Source organism: Bufo bufo, chromosome 3 (assembly GCF_905171765.1).
Source record: "Bufo bufo chromosome 3, aBufBuf1.1, whole genome shotgun sequence".
NCBI classification, from domain to species: Eukaryota; Metazoa; Chordata; class Amphibia; order Anura; family Bufonidae; genus Bufo; species Bufo bufo.
This window is the reverse complement of record NC_053391.1, coordinates 293,625,405-293,648,626: the sequence shown is the minus strand read 5'-3', so window position 1 is coordinate 293,648,626 and position 23,222 is coordinate 293,625,405. Positions and strand designations below refer to the sequence as shown.

Below are 23,222 nucleotides of genomic sequence, written 5' to 3'. Positions count from 1 at the left end.
GGAACTCTATGCCGGAAAAGAATAATGCAAGTGTGAAAGTAGCCTAACTGGCCCCTGTGTTCAAGGTTACCATGCAGCTAACATTGTTGCTGTTCTTCTATTTGTTGTAGCTATTTGTCTCAACAAATAGAAGAACAGCAACAATGTTAGCTGCATGGTAACCTTGAACACAGGGGCCAGTTAGCAGAGAATCTCGGCAGGAGAGATATCTTCACCAGGGCTCCGCATGTGATCCACTGTCAGAAATCCGCATAAAAACTGGCAGTGTCAATACCATCCTATACCAACTGGTGGGATGAGGTATACCCTACAAAGGGACCCTATCAAACTACTGTGAATGTAATCACACCTTGTGAATGTAATCACACCACTCCGGTACAATCCCATATCACACTGTGACACTGACAATTTTAAATGTATTTCTTCTTTTCTGTAGTGTGTGTTTTCAAATAATTAATAAAGAAAAATTTTTTAACATTAGTTAGGGACCCCTACAGGGATTCTAGGTCTTGATAGACCAATGCTGCGTTTATATAAATATCCCGAGGGTCTCTAAAAGGGACTTTGATTAAATATAATTTATTGTGAGACACAGGCTTCGTCATAAATTTGGTGTAACCTCCAGCAGGCCGTGTGCCAGATTGAAATCTACAGCAGCCTCCTACCTGTTATAGATTTCTGTCTTCAAACACATCAAAAAACTACTGTGAATGAAGAGAAGCCTGCCGGCCCTGCTCCCTTCCCGCCCTCAACATGCCCTTTTCAGGAAGTGACAAGGGCAGAGTAGACACACCACTTTATCACAGTGGTATCTAGTGTATACATGACTATATACTATATATTTTGGTCTTCAGCATACCTCTGCATGCTACCCAGCTTTCCAAAGCTGCTGGAAGGTAAATATGCACAATTATGCAGCATGTGACATTATTATCACTACAATACTAGGCAGATTAGGTATTCTATTGTATTTGTACTGCAGCTGATACTATTGGTACTGTGGCTGGTACTGTTACCAAATCTATTTTGTGTACTGCTAGTAACTAGGAGATTTCTTCTGACAAAATAGCAACGCTCACTATGTAGACAAATACCGTAGTATGTGGCCTAAATCCAGCCCCTTCTTCCTAAACTTTGTAGTCCATGTGCACTAGCATCAGAGGGGCCAGACATGGCTGCAGCCTATGAGAAGAAAACACTTCTTCTTTTTTTTTTTTTTTTTTTTTTTTTTTCATGGAGTGCAATTATGATACCTGACAAATCAAGAAAAATAAGTTGACGTTTTAAAATTTCTCTAAGGGCTCATGCACATGGCTGTAGCGGTTTTTGTGTTCCGCAAATCACGGAACCGCAAAACATAAATACTAGTTGTGTGTGTTCCGCATTTTGCGTCAGCGGAACGCCTTGGCCATAATAGAACAGTCATATCCTTGTCCGTAATGTGGACAAGAATAGGACATGTTCTATATTTTTGTGGGTGCCACGGTACGGATAAATGGATGCAGTGAATGGGTACACATACGACCCGCATAAAATGCAGATCAGATGTGGAGAAAATGTTAGTGTGCCAGGAGCCCTAGGGGCGGTGTCACACAGCTTTTTGTCTGGAAAGTAGATCCAGCAGGAAGGAGAAATATACACTCACCTAAAGAATTATTAGGAACACCATACTAATACGGTGTTGGACCCCCTTTTGCCTTCAGAACTGCCTTAATTCTACGTGGTATTGATTCAACAAGGTGCTGATAGCATTCTTTAGAAATGTTGGCCCATATTGATAGGATAGCATCTTGCAGTTGGAGATTTGAGGGATGCACATCCAGGGCACGAAGCTCCCGTTCCACCACATCCCAAAGATGCTCTATTGGGTTGAGATCTGGTGACTGTGGGGGCCATTTTAGTACAGTGAACTCACTGTCATGTTCAAGAAACCAATTTGAAATGATTCGAGCTTTGTGACATGGTGCATTATCCTGCTGGAAATAGCCATCAGAGGATGGGTACATGGTGGTCATGAAGGGATGGACATGGTCAGAAACAATGCTCAGGTAGCCCGTGGCATTTAAACGATGCCCAATTGGCACTAAGGGGCCTAAAGTGTGCCCAGAAAACATCCTCCACACCATTACACCACTACCACCACCAGCATGCACAGTGGTAACAAGGCATGATAGATACATGTTCTCATTCTGTTTACGCCAAATTCGGACTCTACCATTTGAATGTCTCAACAGAAATCGAGACTCATCAGACCAGGCAACATTTTTCCAGTCTTCAACAGTCCAATTTTGGTGAGCTCGTGCAAATTGTAGCCTCTTTTTCCTATTTGTAGTGGAGATGAGTGGTACCCGGTGGGGTCTTCTGCTGTTGTAGCCCATCCGCCTCAAGGTTGTGCGTGTTGTGGCTTCACAAATGCTTTGCTGCATACCTCGGTTGTAACGAGTGGTTATTTCAGTCAACGTTGCTCTTCTATCAGCTTGAATCAGTCGGCCCATTCTCCTCTGACCTCTAGCATCCACAAGGCATTTTTGCCCACAGGACTGCCGCATACTGGATGTTTTTCCCTTTTCACACCATTCTTTGTAAACCCTAGAAATGGTTGTGCGTGAAAATCCCAGTAACTGAGCAAATTGTGAAAAACTGAGACCGGCCCGTCTGGCACCAACAACCATGCCACGCTCAAAATGGCTTAAATCACCTTTCTTTCCCATTCTGACATTCAGTTTGGAGTTCAGGAGATTGTCTTGACCAGGACCACACCCCTAAATGCATTAAAGCAACTGCCATGTGATTGGTTGACCAGATAATTGCATTAATGAGAAATAGAACAGGTGTTCCTAATAATTCTTTAGGTGAGTGTGTATTCGCTTATATTCTCATTCCTTTCCAACCTACTTCTGGATTTGGCAAAAAATAAATAATAATTACTGAAAAACTGCCAAAAAAAGCTGTGTGTGACACCACCTTAATAAAAGTGGAAGGATGCTGAACTGAATGAATCCATTTCTAAATGACAGTCTCATTTGTTGACCGTTTTTATATACATTTCATTTTTATTCATTAAAGCTTCCATGTCCCATGCACCCCTCACCATTTTAAGGAATATAAAGGCCTAAATGTTAAAAGCTTATTGTTATTCAATGTTTATAATATCTGTCGTGCTTTAATATTTTTTTCTTATGCCTGGATTGGCCGCAAGTTGCACAATAATCCCTCTCACAGCTTTGTAATCAATGCCCACAGTAATAGGATTCCTCTGGCCACTGGCAATTAATAAATTTGTGTCTTTTCTAAAAAAAAAAAAAAAAAAAAAAAAAAAAAAAGCAAAGTCGGATCTGAAATACGACTGACTGGCTTTCCTCATTTGCATATTTATTGCAGTGGAAAAATTCTTACCGAATGATTGATGTCAGCCCTGCCTCTTGAATTCCAAGCAGCACATTATTATGAAATGAAAAATGCCAGCCCTAGAGTTGATTAAAGTTGAAGACGGTGGAATCTGTGTTTTTTAAGATTGTGGGAGAATTAAAGGCATATTTTAATGGATGTTGACAAGAAGTGAGCCAACAAAAGCAGAGCAAAGGATTTGCCTGAAAAGATTTAATCAAATGTGTTTCTTGGGGGATTAATTGCTGGGGATGACCACTGCGGTTGCAGTCTTTGTGGAGTTAAATGATTATTGTTCTTGAGGTAAGAAATGGATATAGAAAGTGCAGCAAGACTTTCTGTCCATGATTTTAATGTGTTTTCCGGGCTAGATGCTTTATTGCTATTGGCTTAAAGTAGGATCTAAATCAATATACATGTACGTTAACTGTGTACACATTTTTTTTTCTGGGCCAGCCAAAGGATATATTTTGGGGACATAGAAATAAATACTTTTCTCCTTACCCCTCCATGCTTTTGAATGGAGTAGTAGGGCAGACATTTGTAAGTGACATCATTAGCTGTGCCCATCTGTTCATTTCTTTACAATATGCAAGCATATAATTACAGCTGTCAGTACACTGTAGGGGTATACCTCAGATTAATGCTTGTCCCATAGTGCCACTGCAGGGAAATGGTAGTCGGGAGTCATGGTGACATCTGTGCTGAATATAGCTATTCAGCCCTTTCTTCATATGCCTTAAAGAGCCTCTATCAGCATGATCAACCCTATTAAAGTAAGCATATTGCCTGGTAGGATTAATCAAGCGGAGTAAAATGATATTTCTTTTCTATAAAGATTAATAACTGCCAAGATATACACATTTTTATATTTATGTAAATTACCTAGTTGCAGCACCAGTGAGCTGGCCTTAGTACTTGGAGCACTGCTAGCGCAACACACTCTGTACTCTTTGAGTGACAGGGCTCGTCATCTCATATATCCACTGCTCAGTCATTATTAACGCTTTACAGGAAAGAAACATACTGTTTAACTTAGCATGAAAAACTACCCTACCAGGCAATATCCTTGGTTTAATGTGCTTTATTTTACTGACAGGTTCTTTAAAGGGTTTGTCCACTATTATGAGGAAACCAGAAAAAGTTTATAAGGCTGAAAAACTACATCCGATCATCCAGTTCAGACTGTTATCCTGCAAAATTGATCCAGATGAAAGCAAAAAAAAAAAAAAAAAAAGGCAATCGGAGTAACTCCATGGATTAATGACTCTTCTCCAAGAACCTATTAACTATAACCTGTAATATAATTACACTCCAGAAATACATCCAGGCCCCTCTTGAACTTTTAGCGAGTTCACTACCTCCTCAGGCAGAGACTTTCATATTCTCCATAGACCTCACTGATCCGCCGCCACTTTTTCAAATATAGAGTGGGAGATTCGATTCATCCTGGTCTCCACTGATCCTGCTCCAGCCAGCTACACAATGTTTTGGAAGATGGCCTGGTGTCAAGAAGGGCAGCAAAGAAGCCACTTCTCTCCAAAAAAAACATCAGGGACAGATTGATCTTCTGCAGAAAGTATGGTGAATGGACTGCTGAGGACTGGGGCAAAGTCATATTCTCCGATGAAGCCTCTTTCCGATTGTTTGGGGCAACTGGAAAAAGGCTTGTCCGGAGAAGAAAAGGTGAGCGCTACCATCAGTCCTGTGTCATGCCAACAGTAAAGCATCCTGAGACAATTCATGTGTGGGGTTGCTTCTCATCTAAGGGAGTGGGCTCACTCACAATTTTGCCCAAAAACACAGCCATGAATAAAGAATGTTACCAAAACACCCTCCAACAGCAACTTCTTCCAACAATCCAACAACAGTTTGGTGAAGAACAATGCATTTTCCAGCACGATGGAGCACCGTGCCATAAGGCAAAAGTGCTAACTAAGTGGCTCGGGGACCAAAACGTTGACATTTTGGGTCCATGGCCTGGAAACTCCCCAGATCTTAATCCCATTGAGAACTTGTGGTCAATCCTCAAGAGGCGGGTGGACAAACAAAAACCCACTAATTCTGACAAACTCCAAGAAGTGATTATGAAAGAATGGGTTGCTATCAGTCAGGAATTGGCCCAGAAGTTGATTGAGAGCATGCCCAGTCGAATTGCAGAGGTCCTGAAAAAGAAGGGCCAACACTGCAAATACTGACTCTTTGCATAAATGTCATGTAATTGTCGATAAAAGCCTTTGAAACGTATAAAGTGCGTGTAATTATATTTCACTACATCACAGAAACAACTGAAACAAAGATCTAAAAGCAGTTTAGCAGCAAACTTTGTGAAAACTAATATTTGTGTCATTCTCAAAACTTTTGGCCACGACTGTAGATTTTGCCACTCCTGATAGTGTAGCAATTTCTCAAATGTTTTTTTTCTTTTTTCGCAGATGAATGATGTCTTGTTTAACCTGCATGGAGAGCTCCTTTGACCGCATGTTTATTTTTCAGCAAAATCTTCAAAATGCAAGCACCACACCTCAAATCAATTCCATGCCTTTTATGTGCTTAATTGAGAAATAATGAAGGAATTGCCCACACCTGCCCATGAAACTGCCTGAGTCAATTGTCCAATTACTTTTGGTCCCTTCATAACTGGGTCCCACATGTAAAGAAGCTGAAACTCCTAAACCCTTCATCCATTTTTTATGTGGATACCCTCAAATGAAAGCTAAAAGTCTGGACTTTATGTCCTTGTCCATTATATAACTATAACTTGAATAGGTTTTAGTAAAAGAGTAATAAAAACATGTCAGTGTCCAAATATATATGGACCTAACTGTATATCATGTATATATCCTCTAGCACGGGTATATTTCATTTAATGCTTGTGTGGGAAGTCTAGAGTACCCTGCCCCTTTAACAGTGACCTTCACAGCGGTCTGCCCCCTTAACAGTAACATCCACAGCGCCCTCCCCTTTAAGGCTATTTGCACACTAGCATTTTTGATGGATTCGGCGGGGTTTAGCAAAAACGCTTTCGTTACTGATTATATAACCATCTGCATCCATTATGAACGCATCCGGTTGTAGTATCTTTAACATAGCCGAGACGGATCCGTCATGAAAACCATTGAAAGTCAACGGGGGATGGATCCGTTGTTAATTGTCAGATAGTGTCACAGGTAAAACGGATCCATCATGACCCACAATGCAAGTCAATGGGGACGGATCCGTTTTGTTCTGCAACCCATGACGGAAAGAAAACCGTAGCATGCTGCGGGTTGCTCTCTAGTATGAGAACGCAACCAAATGGAACAGAATGCGTTTTTGAGCATTCCGTTCAGTTACGTTTTGTACCCATTGACAATGAATGGGAACAAAACATAAGCGTTTTATTTTTCCTGTATCGAGACCCTATGATGGATCTTGGTAACGAAAAATAGAAAAGCTAGTGTGAAAGTAGGCTAACAGTGGCCGCCCCTTTATTAATGACCTCCACAGTACCCCATCTCGTTAACAGTGATTTCCACAGTAACCTGTCCCCTTTAAAATGTGACCTCCACACACCCCTTAACGGTGACCTCCACAGCAGCCAGCCCCCTTAACGGTGACCTCCACAGCAGCCAGCCCCCTTAAGTGACCTCCACAGCACCCAGCCCCCTTAACAGTGACCTTCACAGCAGCCAGCCCCCTTAACAGTGACCTTCACAGCAGCCAGCCCCCTTAACAGTGACCTTCACAGCAGCCAGCCCCCTTAACAGTGACCTTCACAGCAGCCAGCCCCCTTAACAGTGACCTTCACAGCAGCCAGCCCCCTTAACAGTGACCTTCACAGCAGCCAGCCCCCTTAGGGGCGTTGCTTAGCGGGACCTGGAGGCGAGGTTTTAAGTCCATTTTTTTACCCCTTAACAGTGTCATCCACAGCGCCTTGGCTGGGTTGTTATGGAAACGTGGTGTAAAACTGTGTGTATGTGGAGACTAAGGGCCTGCAAGCTTTTATTGGCTGATAAGGGTCATGTGATCAGGCTTCTATTGGCTAATGCATTTTTTGGGACTATCTCAGGAACGGTATGTTCCCGGACACCTGATGTACCTGTGTGCCAAATTTTGTGATTGTAAATGCTACGGTGTGGTTTCCTTTAGTGGACATAGCTCAGCTTTATATATTAGATATATATTGTTAATATGGATTTAGGTGCAGATGTAGTAGACCACTGATCCCTTCTAAATGTTGGTACCATTAGTGTTGTGTAGGAATGAGGTGATATTTTTTAATATTGGGTTATAACTTTAATCATGAGCTTTGTACTAAATAGGTTGAAAATGCAAGCTTTTGAAACACATTAGCGGTCCCTAAAGGACCCAAAGCTTGCCATTTCAACCGATTAAGTTAACCAGTAAAACCACAATCTTTCACTGGCAAATGGTTAATCTCTGTTACTAGAGAAGGAAAAATTCCCCAGCATGTATGTGTACTTGTTAAGTGCTTTTTTCTGTAGCTGTGTGTATGGCCTGCTTCAATAATAACATGCAGCCAGGCAACAGGAGGGGCAGTTTAATGCTTTATGCATGTTAAATTACTTATTGTTAAAAGGGTTATTACTTGGTGGGTAATATTTATATAACATTTCTTCAGCCTCTTGGAGCCAGTTTATAACTTATGTTAATAAATGTATTTTACATAGATTTGCAGATTACAGTAATGTACGGTCAGTAGCGAACTGGGAACTTAAAGGGAACCTGTCACCAGTTTTATGTTGTCCTAACTAAAGGTAACATAAATAAGTGATTGATTCTCTTAGCAAAATGCTGGCTCACTTTCTTTAATTGACCCAGTCAATCTGCCAACATCTTGTATTGAAAAGCTCCAGCTGATAATGATGAGTCATGAATATGTATGAGCTCCTGACTCTCCCCGCCCACCTGCTGCTGATTGACAGTTTGTTTCCGTAGGAATCAGCAGCAGGTGGGCAGGGGAGTGGCTATAGCTCTGAATTAAATATACGCTGGACTAAATAGACTTTTAGTAGTTAATGATTGTATATAATTAGTTACATTATAATCAAATATCCACATGACAGGTTCCCTTTAACCACCTCAGCCCCCAGTGCTTAAACACCCTGAAAGACCAGGCCACTTTTTACACTTCTGACCTACACTACTTTCACCGTTTATTGCTCGGTCATGCAACTTACCACCCAAATGAATTTTACCTCCTTTTCTTCTCACTAATAGAGCTTTCATTTGGTGGTATTTCATTGCTGCTGACATTTTTACTTTTTTTGTTATTAATCGAAATTTAACGATTTTTTTGCAAAAAAATGACATTTTTCACTTTCAGTTGTAAAATTTTGCAAAAAAAACGAGATCCATATAGAAATTTTGCTCTAAATTTATAGTTCTACATGTCTTTGATAAAAAAAAAATGTTTGGGTAAAAAAAAAATGGTTTGGGTAAAAGTTATAGCGTTTACAAACTATGGTACAAAAATGTGAATTTCCGCTTTTTGAAGCCGCTCTGACTTTCTGAGCACCTGTCATGTTTCCTGAGGTTCTACAATGCCCAGACAGTACAAACACCCCACAAATGACCCCATTTCTGAAAGTACACACCCTAAGGTATTCGCTGATGGGCATAGTGAGTTCATAGAACTTTTTATTTTTTGTCACAAGTTAGCGGAAAATGATGATTTTTTTTTTTTTTTTTTCTTACAAAGTCTCATATTCCACTAACTTGTGACAAAAAATAAAAAGTTCTATGAACTCACTATGCCCATCAGCGAATACCTTGGGATCTCTTCTTTCCAAAATGGGGTCACTTGTGGGGTAGTTATACTGCCCTGGCATTCTAGGGGCCCAAATGTGTGGTAAGGAGTTTGAAATCAAATTCAGTAAAAAATGACCTGTGAAATCCGAAAGGTGCTCTTTGGAATATGGGCCCCTTTGCCCACCTAGGCTGCAAAAAAGTGTCACACATCTGGTATCTCCGTACTCAGGAGAAGGTGGGGAATGTGTTTTGGGGTGTCATTTTACATATACCCATGCTGGGTGAGAGAAATATCTTGGCAAAAGACAACTTTTCCCATTTTTTTATACAAAGTTGGCATTTGACCAAGATATTTCTCTCACCCAGCATGGGTATATGTAAAATGACACCCCAAAACACATTCCCCAACGTCTCCTGAATACGGAGATACCACATGTGTGACACTTTTTTGCAGCCTAGGTGGGCAAAGGTGCCCAAATTCCTTTTAGGAGGGCATTTTTAGACATTTGGATACCAGACTTCTTCTCACGCTTTGGGGCCCCTAGAATGCCAGGGCAGTATAAATACCCCACATGTGACCCCATTTTGGAAAGAAGACACCCCAAGGTATTCAATGAGGGGCATGGCGAGTTCATAGAAATTTTTTTTTTTTGGCACAAGTTAGCGGAAATTGATATTTTTTATTTTTTTCTCACAAAGTCTCCCGTTCCGCTAACTTGGGACAAAAATTTCAATCTTTCATGGACTCAATATGCCCCTCACGGAATACCTGGGGGTGTCTTCTTTCCGAAATGGGGTCACATGTGGGGTATTTATACTGCCCTGGCATTCTAGGGGCCCTAAAGCGTGAGAAGAAGTCTGGAATATAAATGTCTAAAAAATTTTACGCATTTGGATTCCGTGAGGGGTATGGTGAGTTCATGTGAGATTTTATTTTTTGACACAAGTTAGTGGAATATGAGACTTTGTAAGAAAAAAAAAAAAAAAATTCCGCTAACTTGGGCCAAAAAAATATCTGAATGGAGCCTTACAGAGGGGTGATCAATGACAGGGGGGTTGATCAATGACAGGGGGGTGATCAATGACAGGGGGGTGATCAATGACAGGGGGGTGATCAGGGAGTCTATATGGGGTGATAACCACAGTCATTGATCACGCCCCTGTAAGGCTTCATTCAGACGTCCGGATGCGTTTTGCGGATCCGATCCATCTATCAGTGGATCCGTAAAAATCATGCGGACGTCTGAATGGAGCTTTACAGGGGGTTGATCAATGACAGGGGGGTAATCAATGACAGGGGGGTGATCAGGGAGTCTATATGGGGTGATCAGGGGTGATTAGGGGTGATCAGGGGCTAATAAGGGGTTAATAAGTGACGGGGGGGGGGTGTAGTGTAGTGTAGTGGTGCTTGGTGCTACTTTACTGAGCTACCTGTGTCCTCTGGTGGTCGATCCAAACAAAGGGGACCACCAGAGGACCAGGTAGCAGGTATATTAGACGCTGTTATAAAAACAGCGTCTAATATACCTGTTAGGGGTTAAAAAAAACACATCTCCAGCCTGCCAGCGAACGATCGCCGCTGGCAGGCTGGAGATCAACTCTCTTACCTTCCGTTCCTGTGAGCGCGCGCGCCTGTGTGCGCGCGTTCACAGGAAATCTCGCGTCTCGCGAGATGACGCGTATATGCGTGACTGTGCGCAGGGCTGCCACCTCCGGAACGCGATCCTGCGTTAGGCGGTCCGGAGGTGGTTAAAGTGGCCCTGGAAAAAAAAAATAAAAAAAATACTAAAAGTGGTCACATTTTGTAGTTGGGTCCAAAGGCAGGGCCACCAATACCATCCCAACAGAGCCAAAAACCACAGTCCATCACAAAATATTCCCAGCAGCACAAAATACATCCCCAAAAACTTCCATTGGCTAGCTGTGAGGAGTGCCCAGGCAGCCCCCAGGGCATCGGTTCACCGGGAAATTTCCCTGTAAGGTCTATTTGTCTATGGCCAATCCTCCCCTGTGTACTGGTATTTAGAAATGCTCGAGGGAATTGTGGTTTATGAAGTTCCCTGGTTTTGGTGTTGCCCAAAAGTCAGACAAATAGCGTCAACCAGTAAAAAGTAAATGTGTGATGTGTTTAAAATAAAAGTATGAGCAAAGGTTTGTGATTTTTCCCTCTTTTATATCAGTATATAATTTAAAGACTCAGACTGATTTCTGCTTAGATTTGTCAACACACATTCTGAGTTGGCCCAGATAAGTAAAAATTGCAGTCATGCCACCCAGTTCAGTAAAATATATACCGTTGAGGACAGTGGTTGGCTGCAGCAGTCATACACATGCATGTCACCACTGTAATATGTAAACAGACAACAGGAGAAGGACTGGCATAGCAGAGAACGGTGCAGGGGAAAGGGTTAAGTATGTAATCTTTTTTTAGTTTACAGAATTTGTGGGCATTATTAGAATTTTTTGTTACCCCTAAAGGAATTTGATGGGCTACAAGCCAGCAGACCCCAATGGTCATAACCGGCAAAATCACCTGTCTGCAGTCTGATCATTAGGCTTCCAGACTAGAAGTCGCTTGGTCTCTTGTGACTACAGTGGCCAATCAGTGACCTCAGTAGTCACTTGTCATGTTACTCTAGCACATGATCACCAGTGCCAGTGATTGGCCTAAACGGTTATGGAACCAAGCCACTTGTGGTCCAGTGGGAACCAGACGCAGCTGGGAATGGCAGAACTGGGGACAGGTGTGTGTGTGTGTTTGTTTTTTTTTTTTTTTAGTTTTTATTGTACACAGGTTACAACCATTGGGGCCGGACAATCCTTTTAACCCTTGCACACTAAATTGTTTGAGCTATTACATAAGGTAGGCTGTTTAAATTTCATGATTGATTGATTTTTTTTTTTTTTTTTTTTTTTTTTTTTAAGGCTACAAAGCACTGAAGGAATTAATGAGATCTTTGGTCCATTTGCAAGATGAACTTCTCTTCCAGTTTCCAGAAACACGCTACATAATAAATGGAAAGAAATGCAAAGCAGATAGGTAAATCAAACTTTTGATGGTATAAAGCATCATTTTTCAGTATTTATTTTTTTATACAAATGTTTGTATCCATTGTTTAAATAGATAGTGGTTCCTCAGGTTACAATATTAATTTGTTCAAGGGTTACTATTGTAAGTAGAAAATATTGTAATTTGAGAATATAACTCTATGGAAAACTAGTAATTTTTTTTTTAACCTGTTCCGGACACATGACGTACCGGTACGTCATGTATAGTTCCGATCACCGGCGGGCGGTGATCGGAACCCGGTGCCTGCTCAAATCATTTAGCAGGCACCTTGGCTAAATGCGCCGGGGGGTCCTGTGACCCCCCATGTCTGCGATCGCAGCAAACCGCAGGTCAATTCAGACCTGCGGTTTGCTGCGTTTCCGGGTTATTCGGGTCTCTGGGGACAGATAACCCGGAACAGGATGGTGATCGGTGGTGTGATGATACACCACCAATCACCATCCTGCGATCCTGAGAGGTGATGGTCGGCTGCAGGGGCGGGAGGTTCAAATTACCACAGCGCTCCTCTCCTCCTCCTTTTGTGCTCGGGGAGCCGAGGAGAGAGGAGCACTGCACGTGGATCGCTGCACGGATCTCCAGCCAGCACCCCCATCTGTGCCCCAGCACCCCCATCTGTGCCCCAGAGGGCAAAGGCTAGGGACAGGTTAGATTAGGCAGGGATATTTTAGGGCAAGTTGCTGAGAAGAAAAAAACAAACCAATTTTTGATTGCATCACCCTAAATCGGGTGTCTGGGGTCCACAGCACAGCTGTGTGACCTTAGACCCCCCCCATGGGTGCTGCAGCTTGCCCCCCTGCCCTCCCACCACCACAACTTTTTTTTTTGTGCGCACGCTGACTGTGGCCGGCACTCTTGGCGTCCGGCCACTGTTAGCGCATCGCACACCCCACCGCTGATCAACTTCGGACGGTTGTTCAGCGATTTTTAAATTATTATTTCTCGCTCGTATCATTGGGGGACACAGGACCGTGGGTATAGCTGCTTGCTGCCACTAGGAGGCGACACTAGGCTGAAAAGTGATAACTCCTCCCCTGCAGGCTATACCCCCTCCAGCCTGGAGAGCATATCAGTTTTTAGCTTAGTGTCATAGGAGGCAGACCTCCCTGCTTTTGCAGGGCGGCTTACTTTTATTATTTTATCTTTTTCCTTTTTAGGTTTGGGGAAACAGAGTGCCTCTGTCTACCCCGGGAGCAAGGCCGGTGTCGGAATCCCTTACCGCTCGCCCTCCCCAAGAAACAAAAGTGGACCAGGGCAGCCCAGCTCCTCTGCTTCCCGCCAGCCAAGGGGTCACCTGAATCCGGCAAGACCCTCCGCCATTCCAGTCTCCTGCCACTTCGGGTGCCAGCGGCTGAAGAGGTGACCCTGCTGGTACTCTGAGAAAGGGTGAAGAGAAGAGGATGAAGATGGGGTGAGTAGTCCGCATTGGGTAAGTACCCTCAGCCGGCTATTTCATTCCGGTTATGGAGGGGGCGGGTTCGTCCTTTAGGCGCGAATTCTCCCCGACTAGCTGTCCCCCCTCCCCCAGGTGCCCGCTGAGCTCCGCCTCCGGTCCTCTGAGCTGGGTTAACCCTTTATGGCAAGTCACATTTTTGCAGCCGGCACTGGATTATCCAGTGTCCCCTTTCTGCAGGCCAAATACCTTAAGTTTAGGACATTTAACCCCTTCCTGCTTCATTCATTTAGCGGGGGCATCACAGGTAGTCCTGCCCCCCTCAGTCCACATCACCGCAGGTCCACCCTGATGGTGGGGTACGGGACTAGGCCCATGTCCTATCTGGACAGTGGAGGATTGCTCACAGTTTCCCAATCCGCTCTCCGGGGTCGTTTGGTTGATAAAGGACACATGAAGAATTCCCAGACCACCCTTCTGGGTCGTCTGGTTTATATGCCACCACCTGTGCAATCCAGTGGAGGACCTCTGTAACTTCCCAATCCGCCCTACGGGGCCGTTTGGTTGATAATACTCCACCTGCACAAATCCAGGGGAGCGCATCTGAAGGATTCCCAATCCGCCCTACGGGGCCGTTTGGTTGATTATACTCCACCTGCACAAATCCAGGGGAGCACATCTGAAGGATTCCCAATCCACCCTCCTGGGTCATTTGGTTGATAATCCACCTGCGCAATCCAACGGAGGACCTCTGGAAGTTCCCCATCCATCCTCCTGGGTCGTGGGTTGATTAAGTACCGCCCACACAATCCAGTGAGCGGTCATGTAGAGATGCCGATTCCACCTCCTGGGTGGTTTGATTGTTATATCACCACCGACACAGCCTGCAACTGCCATGGCTAGATGCTGAGAGGTAGAGCTGTGCACGAGCGGGCCAGAGCAGGACACTTTCCTCCTTGGTCTCCTCCGCACCTCCACCCTTCCTCATTAGGGTGATATTCAGAACCCTCCTTTTTGGCAGGGGTTGGTTCTGAGGGAACAGGGGATCAGTTCTGCACACTCTGATATGAATCCAGTTTAATCTTCTATGATTGCATCCATACCCTCAGCAGTACTGATTGTATGCATTACCCCCTTCCTTAGGCGGCATTTGCACTACTACTGGATACAGTACTTACCTTTTTGTATTCCCTCCTTCCACAGGTGGACTGACTGCACTAGCACTGGTCAGTGCCAGCCATTCGCGTCCCCCCTTTCCATAGTTGACGGATTTGCTGTTCCACTTGGTACAGTACTGGCATTATGCATTAGCCTCTCTCATAAGAGGTGTTATGGCATTATCGCGGGTGGCAGTGTTTACCGTAAGCATTACCCCCTTACATAGGTGGAGGAATTTCTCTTCCCACCGGGTACAGGACTAATCATATGCATTATCCTCTTCCATAGGGGTGTAATTCTCAACCATTGGGGTCAATTCCTGCTGGGTGCATTAACCCCTGCCATAGGTTAGGTACTTGCGCTAACTCAGGATACAGTACTTCCTATATATTTTTCTCCCCTTCATAGGTGGAGTAATTGCACTTCCATTGAGTGCAGTGCTTACAGTAGGTGTTACCCCCTCCATAGGAGGGGTTATTACACTACCGTTGGATACGGTTCTGATTATCTCGCTACCTCCCTTCCTTGACGGAGGATTGCGCTACCACTGAATACTATTCAACAGTCGTGGCATTACCCCTTCTACAACTAACAGGAAATCACTGAGCATCTATGCATGCTTTAATTCAACTAAGCCACGACACTAGATACCTTGGCTTCCTTCACAGGTGGGCCGCAGCAACAGTCGTTACCGTTGGTGCCTGATACTCTTCATCTAGTGGTATATGGATACTGGGGCTGCTCCCATATTGTATCCTCCCTTTTCTTCCGGTACTGGTTGGGGACGCAGATATGTCGACCTTTGTTCTCTCAGGGGGGTCACTCAGCAACTCAGATGCCCTAGAGATTCCTATCCCCATGGGCCTTCACTGTTCATGTCGGTCAGAAATTGGTCCTCTACAACGTGTGGTGTGCACGCCATTATGCAAATGTGATTACGATCCAGCGAGCCCAAGGTTGCACTGACTCTGTATTCTGGGCCACCACTCTTCCTTATTAGGTGAGGGTGTTTTGCTGGCATTCTGCAATGGCTACTACGGCGTGTTCTTCTAAGCAGGGGAAGTTTTCACATTAGGGCCGAGATCGAAATCGCGGCAGTGGGACAGCCCCCCTCAGGTAGGGGTTCTACCCTGGCACTGCTTCGGTGGTTGCTCCTGTTCTGCCCCCTTTTTAGACAGAGTGCCTCAGGATGGCTCTAGTTGACTGAGATAGCATGGTGCCATGCTACTTCTGGGTGTCCTTAGGCCTCTCCCTCAGTTTTACGCTGGGAGGAGCATTCTGTAGCTCTTACTGTACAAGGGGTATTTGCACCTCCACTACATGCTAGGGTTCCTACTGCACAGTTCCTTCGTCAGACGGGGGTTTCTTCTGACTCTGGAATTGGTATCCTCTACGGTGTGGCCTCCTCCTCAGCTGGAGTATGGCGTTTGCGTTACTCTGGTGGCTTCCCTTGTATGGGCTCCTCCTCAGGCAGTGTATTACATTACCAAGAGATTCTGTAAAGTGCCAGTCTCTGATGGCAATGGGCTTTTGCCCTGGCCTCTTAATGGTCTTCATTACTGTTAATTGTCCGTTGCTCTGACAACTGTTGTTCTTGTGTCGTCAACTCTGGCTTTGCATTGGCGTAAATGCCATAGCTATCAGCACCTTACTTTGGGTGCGCTCGACTGGGTAGCTTAGTCCCTGCGGCACTCGTCTACCACTACAGTGATACCTTCCTTCAGATATGATTACTTCTGTGTCACCTCAAGCCGATGGTGGTCATTCCTTTCACTGCTCATTCCGGGGGTGGACAACGGGTCCCCCCACACCAGGCTGAGCGGGTGTCTGTCACGCCTTGCCACCACTGGTAGAGATTTCGTTCCTGGAACGGAACACCCTTTTCTTTCCTGTCCTTCCTCTAGCTGGATTGCTGACCATCTTTCCCTTCGGTCTACTCGACCGGTAGCAATGGGTTGTATAGCTATGGAATCCGGGATCTATTTTTTCCACGGAGAGTATTCTCTTATCTTGGTCATCTGCCCTTCCGGGCAGTGTCTACGTAGAGTCAATATGTCACTTATGGGGCTTTTCATCACCGGTGATGCTCACATCGTTTTTTTTTTTTTTTGCTTCTACCTTTATCCGAGGTATTGGTTCTTTGGCCTGCAGTTGGGCATGCCTGGCTCAGGAATTTTTTCCCCAGTAGTTTCTCAAGCAGCTTCTCTTGCTAGAAGCCTCACCACAAGCCGATGGCTCTAGGGGCATTAGTCTTCCAATTTACCACTTCCATTTACCAAGGGGTGTTCTTTTACCCAGAGGATGATCCTGCGAAACTGGATTTTGGTTCCGCTTCCACAGCTGTGGCCAGCAACCGGCTTCGTCCCAAAGATCTGTAGATTGCTGAAGGCGTTTCAGGGACAAACAAGCCCTCCCTCTGGGACTTCTTCTTCTTTTTATTTCTAGGAAGGCGGCATTCCGGATGGCAGGATCTTCCATCCGACAGCTTTGAGAGTTGATAGCGCCTTCTTGTACATCCATTTGTCATTTGCATCAGGCAGTGCTCCGCCCAGTATCTTCTTTCTTGCAGAAGGTCGCCGCTTTCCAGGTCATCTCAGACATGGATTTCTTTTCTTTCTCCCTCGTATTTTTAAGGGCGGGCTCTCCATCAGCCATCTATTTTGGCCTCTGAGATTTGCTGGTCCATATCTAGCGCGTTCCGCTGCACAGACTTTTACCTGGTTCTCTTGGAGGTCCTTGTCAGCCCGACCAGCGGTCTGCACTTCTCGGGTTCATCTACTCCAGGCATTGCTTCTAGAAGGCAGCGTCTTGGTCTTCCGGCAAGTTCACTGAGTTTTCCGGGGGCTTTTCTAGACATCGACTGTTGCTGCTCCAGGCAGCAAGATCTTGCAGGTGGCAGTGGATTACGCATCCTCGAGGGCGGTTTTTTCTCCATGGGCGTGTGATTTGTTTCCCTCCCCGTGGACTGCTTTAGGACGTCCCACGGTCCTGTGTCCCCCAATGATACGAGCGAGAAAACGAGATTTTTGTGAACTCGCCTGTAAAATCTCTTTCTCGCGTAGTTCATTGGGGGACACAGCTCCCACCCATTGTTCTGTTTGCCGCAAATAATGGTGGTTGGTGGGCCAGTATGGTCCTCAGTTCTGGTTCAATCCGACTGAGGTTTGTCAGTCATTGGTTGTTTACTGTGTTTTTTTTCTCCTACTCCTATTGCTTGGGCACAAACTGATATGCTCTCTCCAGGCTGGAGGGGGTATAGCGTGCAGGGGATGAGTTATCACTTTTCAGCCTAGTGTCGCCTCCTAGTGGCAGCAAGCAGCTATACCCACGGTCCTGTGTCCCCCAATGAACTACGCTTGAAAGAGATTTTACAGGTGAGTTCACAAAAATCTCTTTTTTTTTGTCGTTTAGGGTGAGTTTGCGAACACCCGTGCCCCCACACACACGCACACCAAATAAAGTTTTCCACGCACACACACACTCCCCTATGGCCCGCCGGATGTTCTCGGCTGGGGAGGCATACGCCCAGCTTGCCTCAGAGTCCGAGAGTCCCAGTGAGGACGAGGATGACCCCACTTTCCTTTTGTTATCCGCGTCCTCCTCATCTAGCGATGATGATGAGCCCCCAAGGCAGCGGAGATGCCGCCAGGCGGAGCAAGGGGACCGCCATGCTAGGGACCTTGTGGCCCACCCTAGTACGAGCAGCTGTGGGGCTCGTGCTAGTTTTCCGGCCTACCAGTTAAATCCACCGGAGCCCCCTGCCGGTGAACTTGTCTGGTATACCCCAGAGAGGTATGAGCCTGTGATTCCTGATTTTGTAGGCCAACCAGGAATCCAGATTTCCACAGTGGGCTTCACTAAATACCACTATTTTAGTCTCTTTTTCAGTGACCACTTTGTAAATCCGATGGTGGAGCAGACGAACCTGTACGCCCAACAGTTCGTTGCTTAACACCCAGGCTCCTTTTTGGCTAGGCCAGGTGGCTGGACCCCGGTCAGTGCAGCTGAGATGAGGACATTTTGGGGCCTCGTGCTGCACATGGGCCTAGTCAAGAAACCTAGTGTCAGGCATACTGGAGTGGGGACGTCCTCTACCAAACTCCACTTTACAGTACGGCCATGACACGCTCCCGGTTTGAGGCCATCCGGAAAAGCCTGCATTATTTAGATAATGCAGCATGTCCCCCCCCCCCTTCCCCAAGGTGATCCTGCCTATGACCGCCTGTACAAAATCAGGCCGGTCATCGATCACTTTGGGGCCAAATTTGTACAGGCCTATGTACCTGGAAGGGAGGTTGCGGTTGATGAGTCTCTCATTGCTTTCAAGGGGAGACTCATTTTCTGCCAGTTTTTTCCCTCTAAGCGGGCGAGGTATGGCGTGAAGCTGTACAAACTTTGTGAGTACCTCAGGATACGCTTACAAGTTTTGTGTGTACGAGGGGCGAGATTCCCGTAGTCAACCTCCAGAATGTCCCCCCACTCTGGGTGTTAGTGGTAAACTTGTGTGGGACCTTATGCACCCACTGCTAGATAAGGGTTACCACCTGTACGTGGATAACTTTTATACTAGTATCCCCTTGTTCCAGTCCCTCGCTGCCAGATCCACGTCCGCTTGTGGGACCGTGCGGAAAAATCAACGCAGCCTCCCTACCCACTCCCTCCAGGTACCTATCCCCAGGGGTGAGACCCGTGCCCTTACCAGTGGAAACCTGTTGCTGGTCAGATATAAGGACAAGAGGGATGTCCTTGTACTGTCCACAATTCATGGTAACTGCATCACCCCTGTCCCTCTGTCCCTGTGCAAGGTACCGCAGCAACGGTCCTCAAGCCCGATTGTATCGTCGACTACAATCGGTATATGGGAGGAGTTGATCTATCTGATCAAGTCCTCAAGCCATATAGCGCCATGCGCAAAACCCGGGCATGGTACAAAAAAGTTGTGGTCTACTTGGTGCAGGTTGCCTTGTACAACTCTTTTGTGCTGTCCCTGAGTGCTGGCAACACAGGGACATTCCTTCAGTTCTATGAGGCAGTCCTCAAGGACCTAATCTTTTCTGACCGGGAAAAAGCAGGCCGGAATGCCTCGTGTACTGAAGGTGCCCAGATCGTCCCTGGCCAACACTTTCCAGGTGTGGTCCCCTATACTGGAAAGAAGGGACGGACCCAAAAAAGGTGCAGAGTGTGTCAAAGGAGTGGAATACGGAAGGACACCATTAACCAGTGTGGCACGTGACCCGATCGTCCGGGCCTCTGCATTATTGGTTGCTTCAGGGAGTACCACACTTCCATGGAGTACTAAATTTATATCCCAATTTAGCCACGGACAATCGGATAAAAAACTGGTTCTCAGACTTGAGACACTAAAACAAAAACATAAAAAATTTCAAAAATATTATTTAGTAAAACCAAAATAAATAAAAAAAAGTACACATATTAGGTATCGCCGGGTCCGTAAGAATCTGCTCTATAAAAATACCCCCCCAACCCATCAGATGAACACGGTCCAAAAAATAAAATAACGGTGCAAAAAAAATTAAAAGAAATGTCGCCTTACATCACAAAAATTGTAAAGGCAAGCGATCAAAAAGTCATATGCCCCCTAAAATAGTGCCAATTAAACCGTCCTCTCATCCCGCAAAAAATGAGCCCCTATCTAAGATAATCGGCTAAAAAAAAAATGACTGTTAGACTATGGAGATACTAAAATGTTTTTTTTGTTTTTGTTTATAAAAAGAGAATATAGTGTAAAACATTAAAAAAAAAGTAGACATATTAGGTATCGCTGTGTCCGTAAGAATCTGCTCTATAAAAATACCCCATGACCTAACCCCTCAGATTAACACGGTCAAAAAAATAAAATAAAAACTGTGCCAAAAAAGCAATTTTTGGGCAAATTTTCCATTTTTATCCGCTTTTTCCAGTAACAAAGCAAGGGTTAACAGCCAAACAAAACTTAATATTTATTACCTTGATTCTGCAGTTTATAGAAACACCCCATATGTGGTCGTAAACTGCTGTATGACCAAACGGCAGGGCGCAGAAGGAAAGGAACGCTGTATGGTTTCTGGAAGGCAGGATTTGATGGCTGCTTTTTTGGCACCATGTCCCATTTGAAGCCCCCCTGATGCACCCCTAGAGTAAAAACTCCATAAAAGCGACCCCATCTAAGAAACTACACCCCTCAAGGTATTTAAAACTGAACAAACGTCGTTAACCCTTTAGGTGTTCCACAAGAGTTATTGGTGACGGCAAAGTATATCATACTTGGGAATCCAGTTAACCTATCCCACGTCGCGGACATTCCACTCCAACTTTCCTCCCTTACTTGAAGGACATCAGGGACATGAAGTCCTGCCTGATCTTGTGGTTTGGCAGGGTGGCGACTTATTAAATGCTGCTCCTGCCCAAGCTCCTTTACCTCTTCAGAAGCCTCCCTATCCATGTCCCAGAGTCTTTCTTTGGGAAAGCTCGAAGACAAATTATGGATTTCATTTGGGAATCCAAACACCCTAGAGTGGCATACTCGACTTAAACATGCAAAAAAAACTAAGGGAGGACTGGTGGTACCGAACCTGAAGCATTACTATGCAGCCTGTCTGCTAGACCAATTAGTCCACTGGTGGCAAGATTCTGGAGAGTTTTGATAGAGAAGACCTCTCTTAAATGGATTCTGTCACCTCTTTTTACCCTATAGAGTTGTGGACATGCACGGCTAGATTGCCGCTAGCATGTCCGCAATATACCTGTCCCATAGCTCTGTGTGGTTTTATTGAGTGTAAAAAATTATTTTATATATATATATATATATATATATATATATATATATACACTCACCTAAAGAATTATTAGGAACACCTGTTCTATTTCTCATTAATGCAATTATCTAGGCAACCAATCACATGGCACTTGCTTCAATGCATTTAGGGGGGTGGTCCTGGTCAAGACAATCTCCTGAACTCCAAACTGAATGTCAGAATGGGAAAGAAAGGTGATTTAAGCAATTTTGAGCGTGGCATGGTTGTTGGTGCCAGACGGGCCGGTCTGAGTATTTCACAATCTGCTCAGTTACTGGGATTTTCACGCACAACCAGGGTTTACAAAGAATGGTGTGAAAAGGGAAAAACATCCAGTATGCGGCAGTCCTGTGGGCAAAAATGCCTTGTGGATGCTAGAGGTCAGAGGAGAATGGGCCGACTGATTCAAGCTGATAGAAGAGCAACATTGACTGAAATAACCACTCGTTACAACCGAGGTATGCAGCAAAGCATTTGTGAAGCCACAACACGCACAACCTTGAGGCGGATGGGCTACAACAGCAGAAGACCCCACAGGGTACCACTCATCTCCACTACAAATAGGAAAAAGAGGCTACAATTTGCGCGAGCTCACTAAAATTGGACTGTTGAAGACTGGAAAAATGTTGCCTGGTCTGATGAGTCTCAATTTCTGTTGAGACATTCAAATGGTAGAGTCCGAATTTGGCGTAAACAGAATGAGAACATGTATCCATCTTCTGATGGCTACTTCCAGCAGGATAATGCACCATGTCACAAAGCTCAAATCATTTCAAATTGGTTTCTTGAACATGGCAATGAGTTCACTGTACTAAAATGGCCCCCACAGTCACCAGATCTCAACCCAATAGAGCATCTTTGGGATGTGGTGGAACGGGAGCTTCGTGCCCTGGATGTGCATCCCTCAAATCTCCATCAACTGCAAGATGCTATCCTATCAATATGGGCCAACATTTCTAAAGAATGCTATCAGCACCTTGTTAAATCAATGCCACGTAGAATTAAGGAAGTTCTGAAGGCAAAAGGGGGTCCAACACTGTATTAGTATGGTGTTCCTAATAATTCTTTAGGTGAGTGTATATATGTGTAAATCAGCCTGGTAAGGAGCCCAAGGGGCTGTACTAACCGTTCTGGAGCCCAGCCATGCCCCCCTGTGAAGGAGCCCAGCAACGCTTGTATCCACGAATCTCCTCCTTGCTCTAAGTCAGATCGCCGTAATGACGCGATGCGCAGTGACGTCATAGTTTTTCTTCCCTGTGTTGGCATCAGCCTCAGGGAAGGAACTGCGCATGCATCGCGAGATTACGACTGTAACGGATCTCCTGGCACCCCCCGGCTAGGTACCTCCGTTGATATATGCTCCTAGTGCTTCCTGAGGACTCCAAGCACTCCACTTAACACCGTAATTACTGCCGACACTCTATGTTGAGGGTAAAACAGGAACTCAATTTATTGAAGATCAACTCGGTATATATACAGTTCAAGAAGTTTAACAACATAAATCAATCAACCATGAACAACATGCAAACCGACATCTTCACCCCCTCCATAATGAATAAGTAGGGAGAGAGGAGATACATGTGATGGGATTATCTCCTGAGTGTATCATAGGGTGATCTACTCATCTAGGAGTCGGCTGCTCCTAAAGTCAGCTATCGTAATCCCATCA

General features: G+C 45.1%; 1 protein-coding gene across 1 annotated transcript in view; it reads left to right on the top strand.

Moving 5' to 3' along the window:
• Window positions 1-23,222, top strand: part of AATF (apoptosis antagonizing transcription factor) — a 309,381-nt gene that overhangs the window by 133,367 nt on the left and 152,792 nt on the right. The window contains exon 5 of the mRNA XM_040424193.1: window positions 12,067-12,181. Coding sequence (XP_040280127.1) covers window positions 12,067-12,181 — 115 coding nt within the window. The remainder of the gene's footprint in view (window positions 1-12,066; window positions 12,182-23,222) is intronic.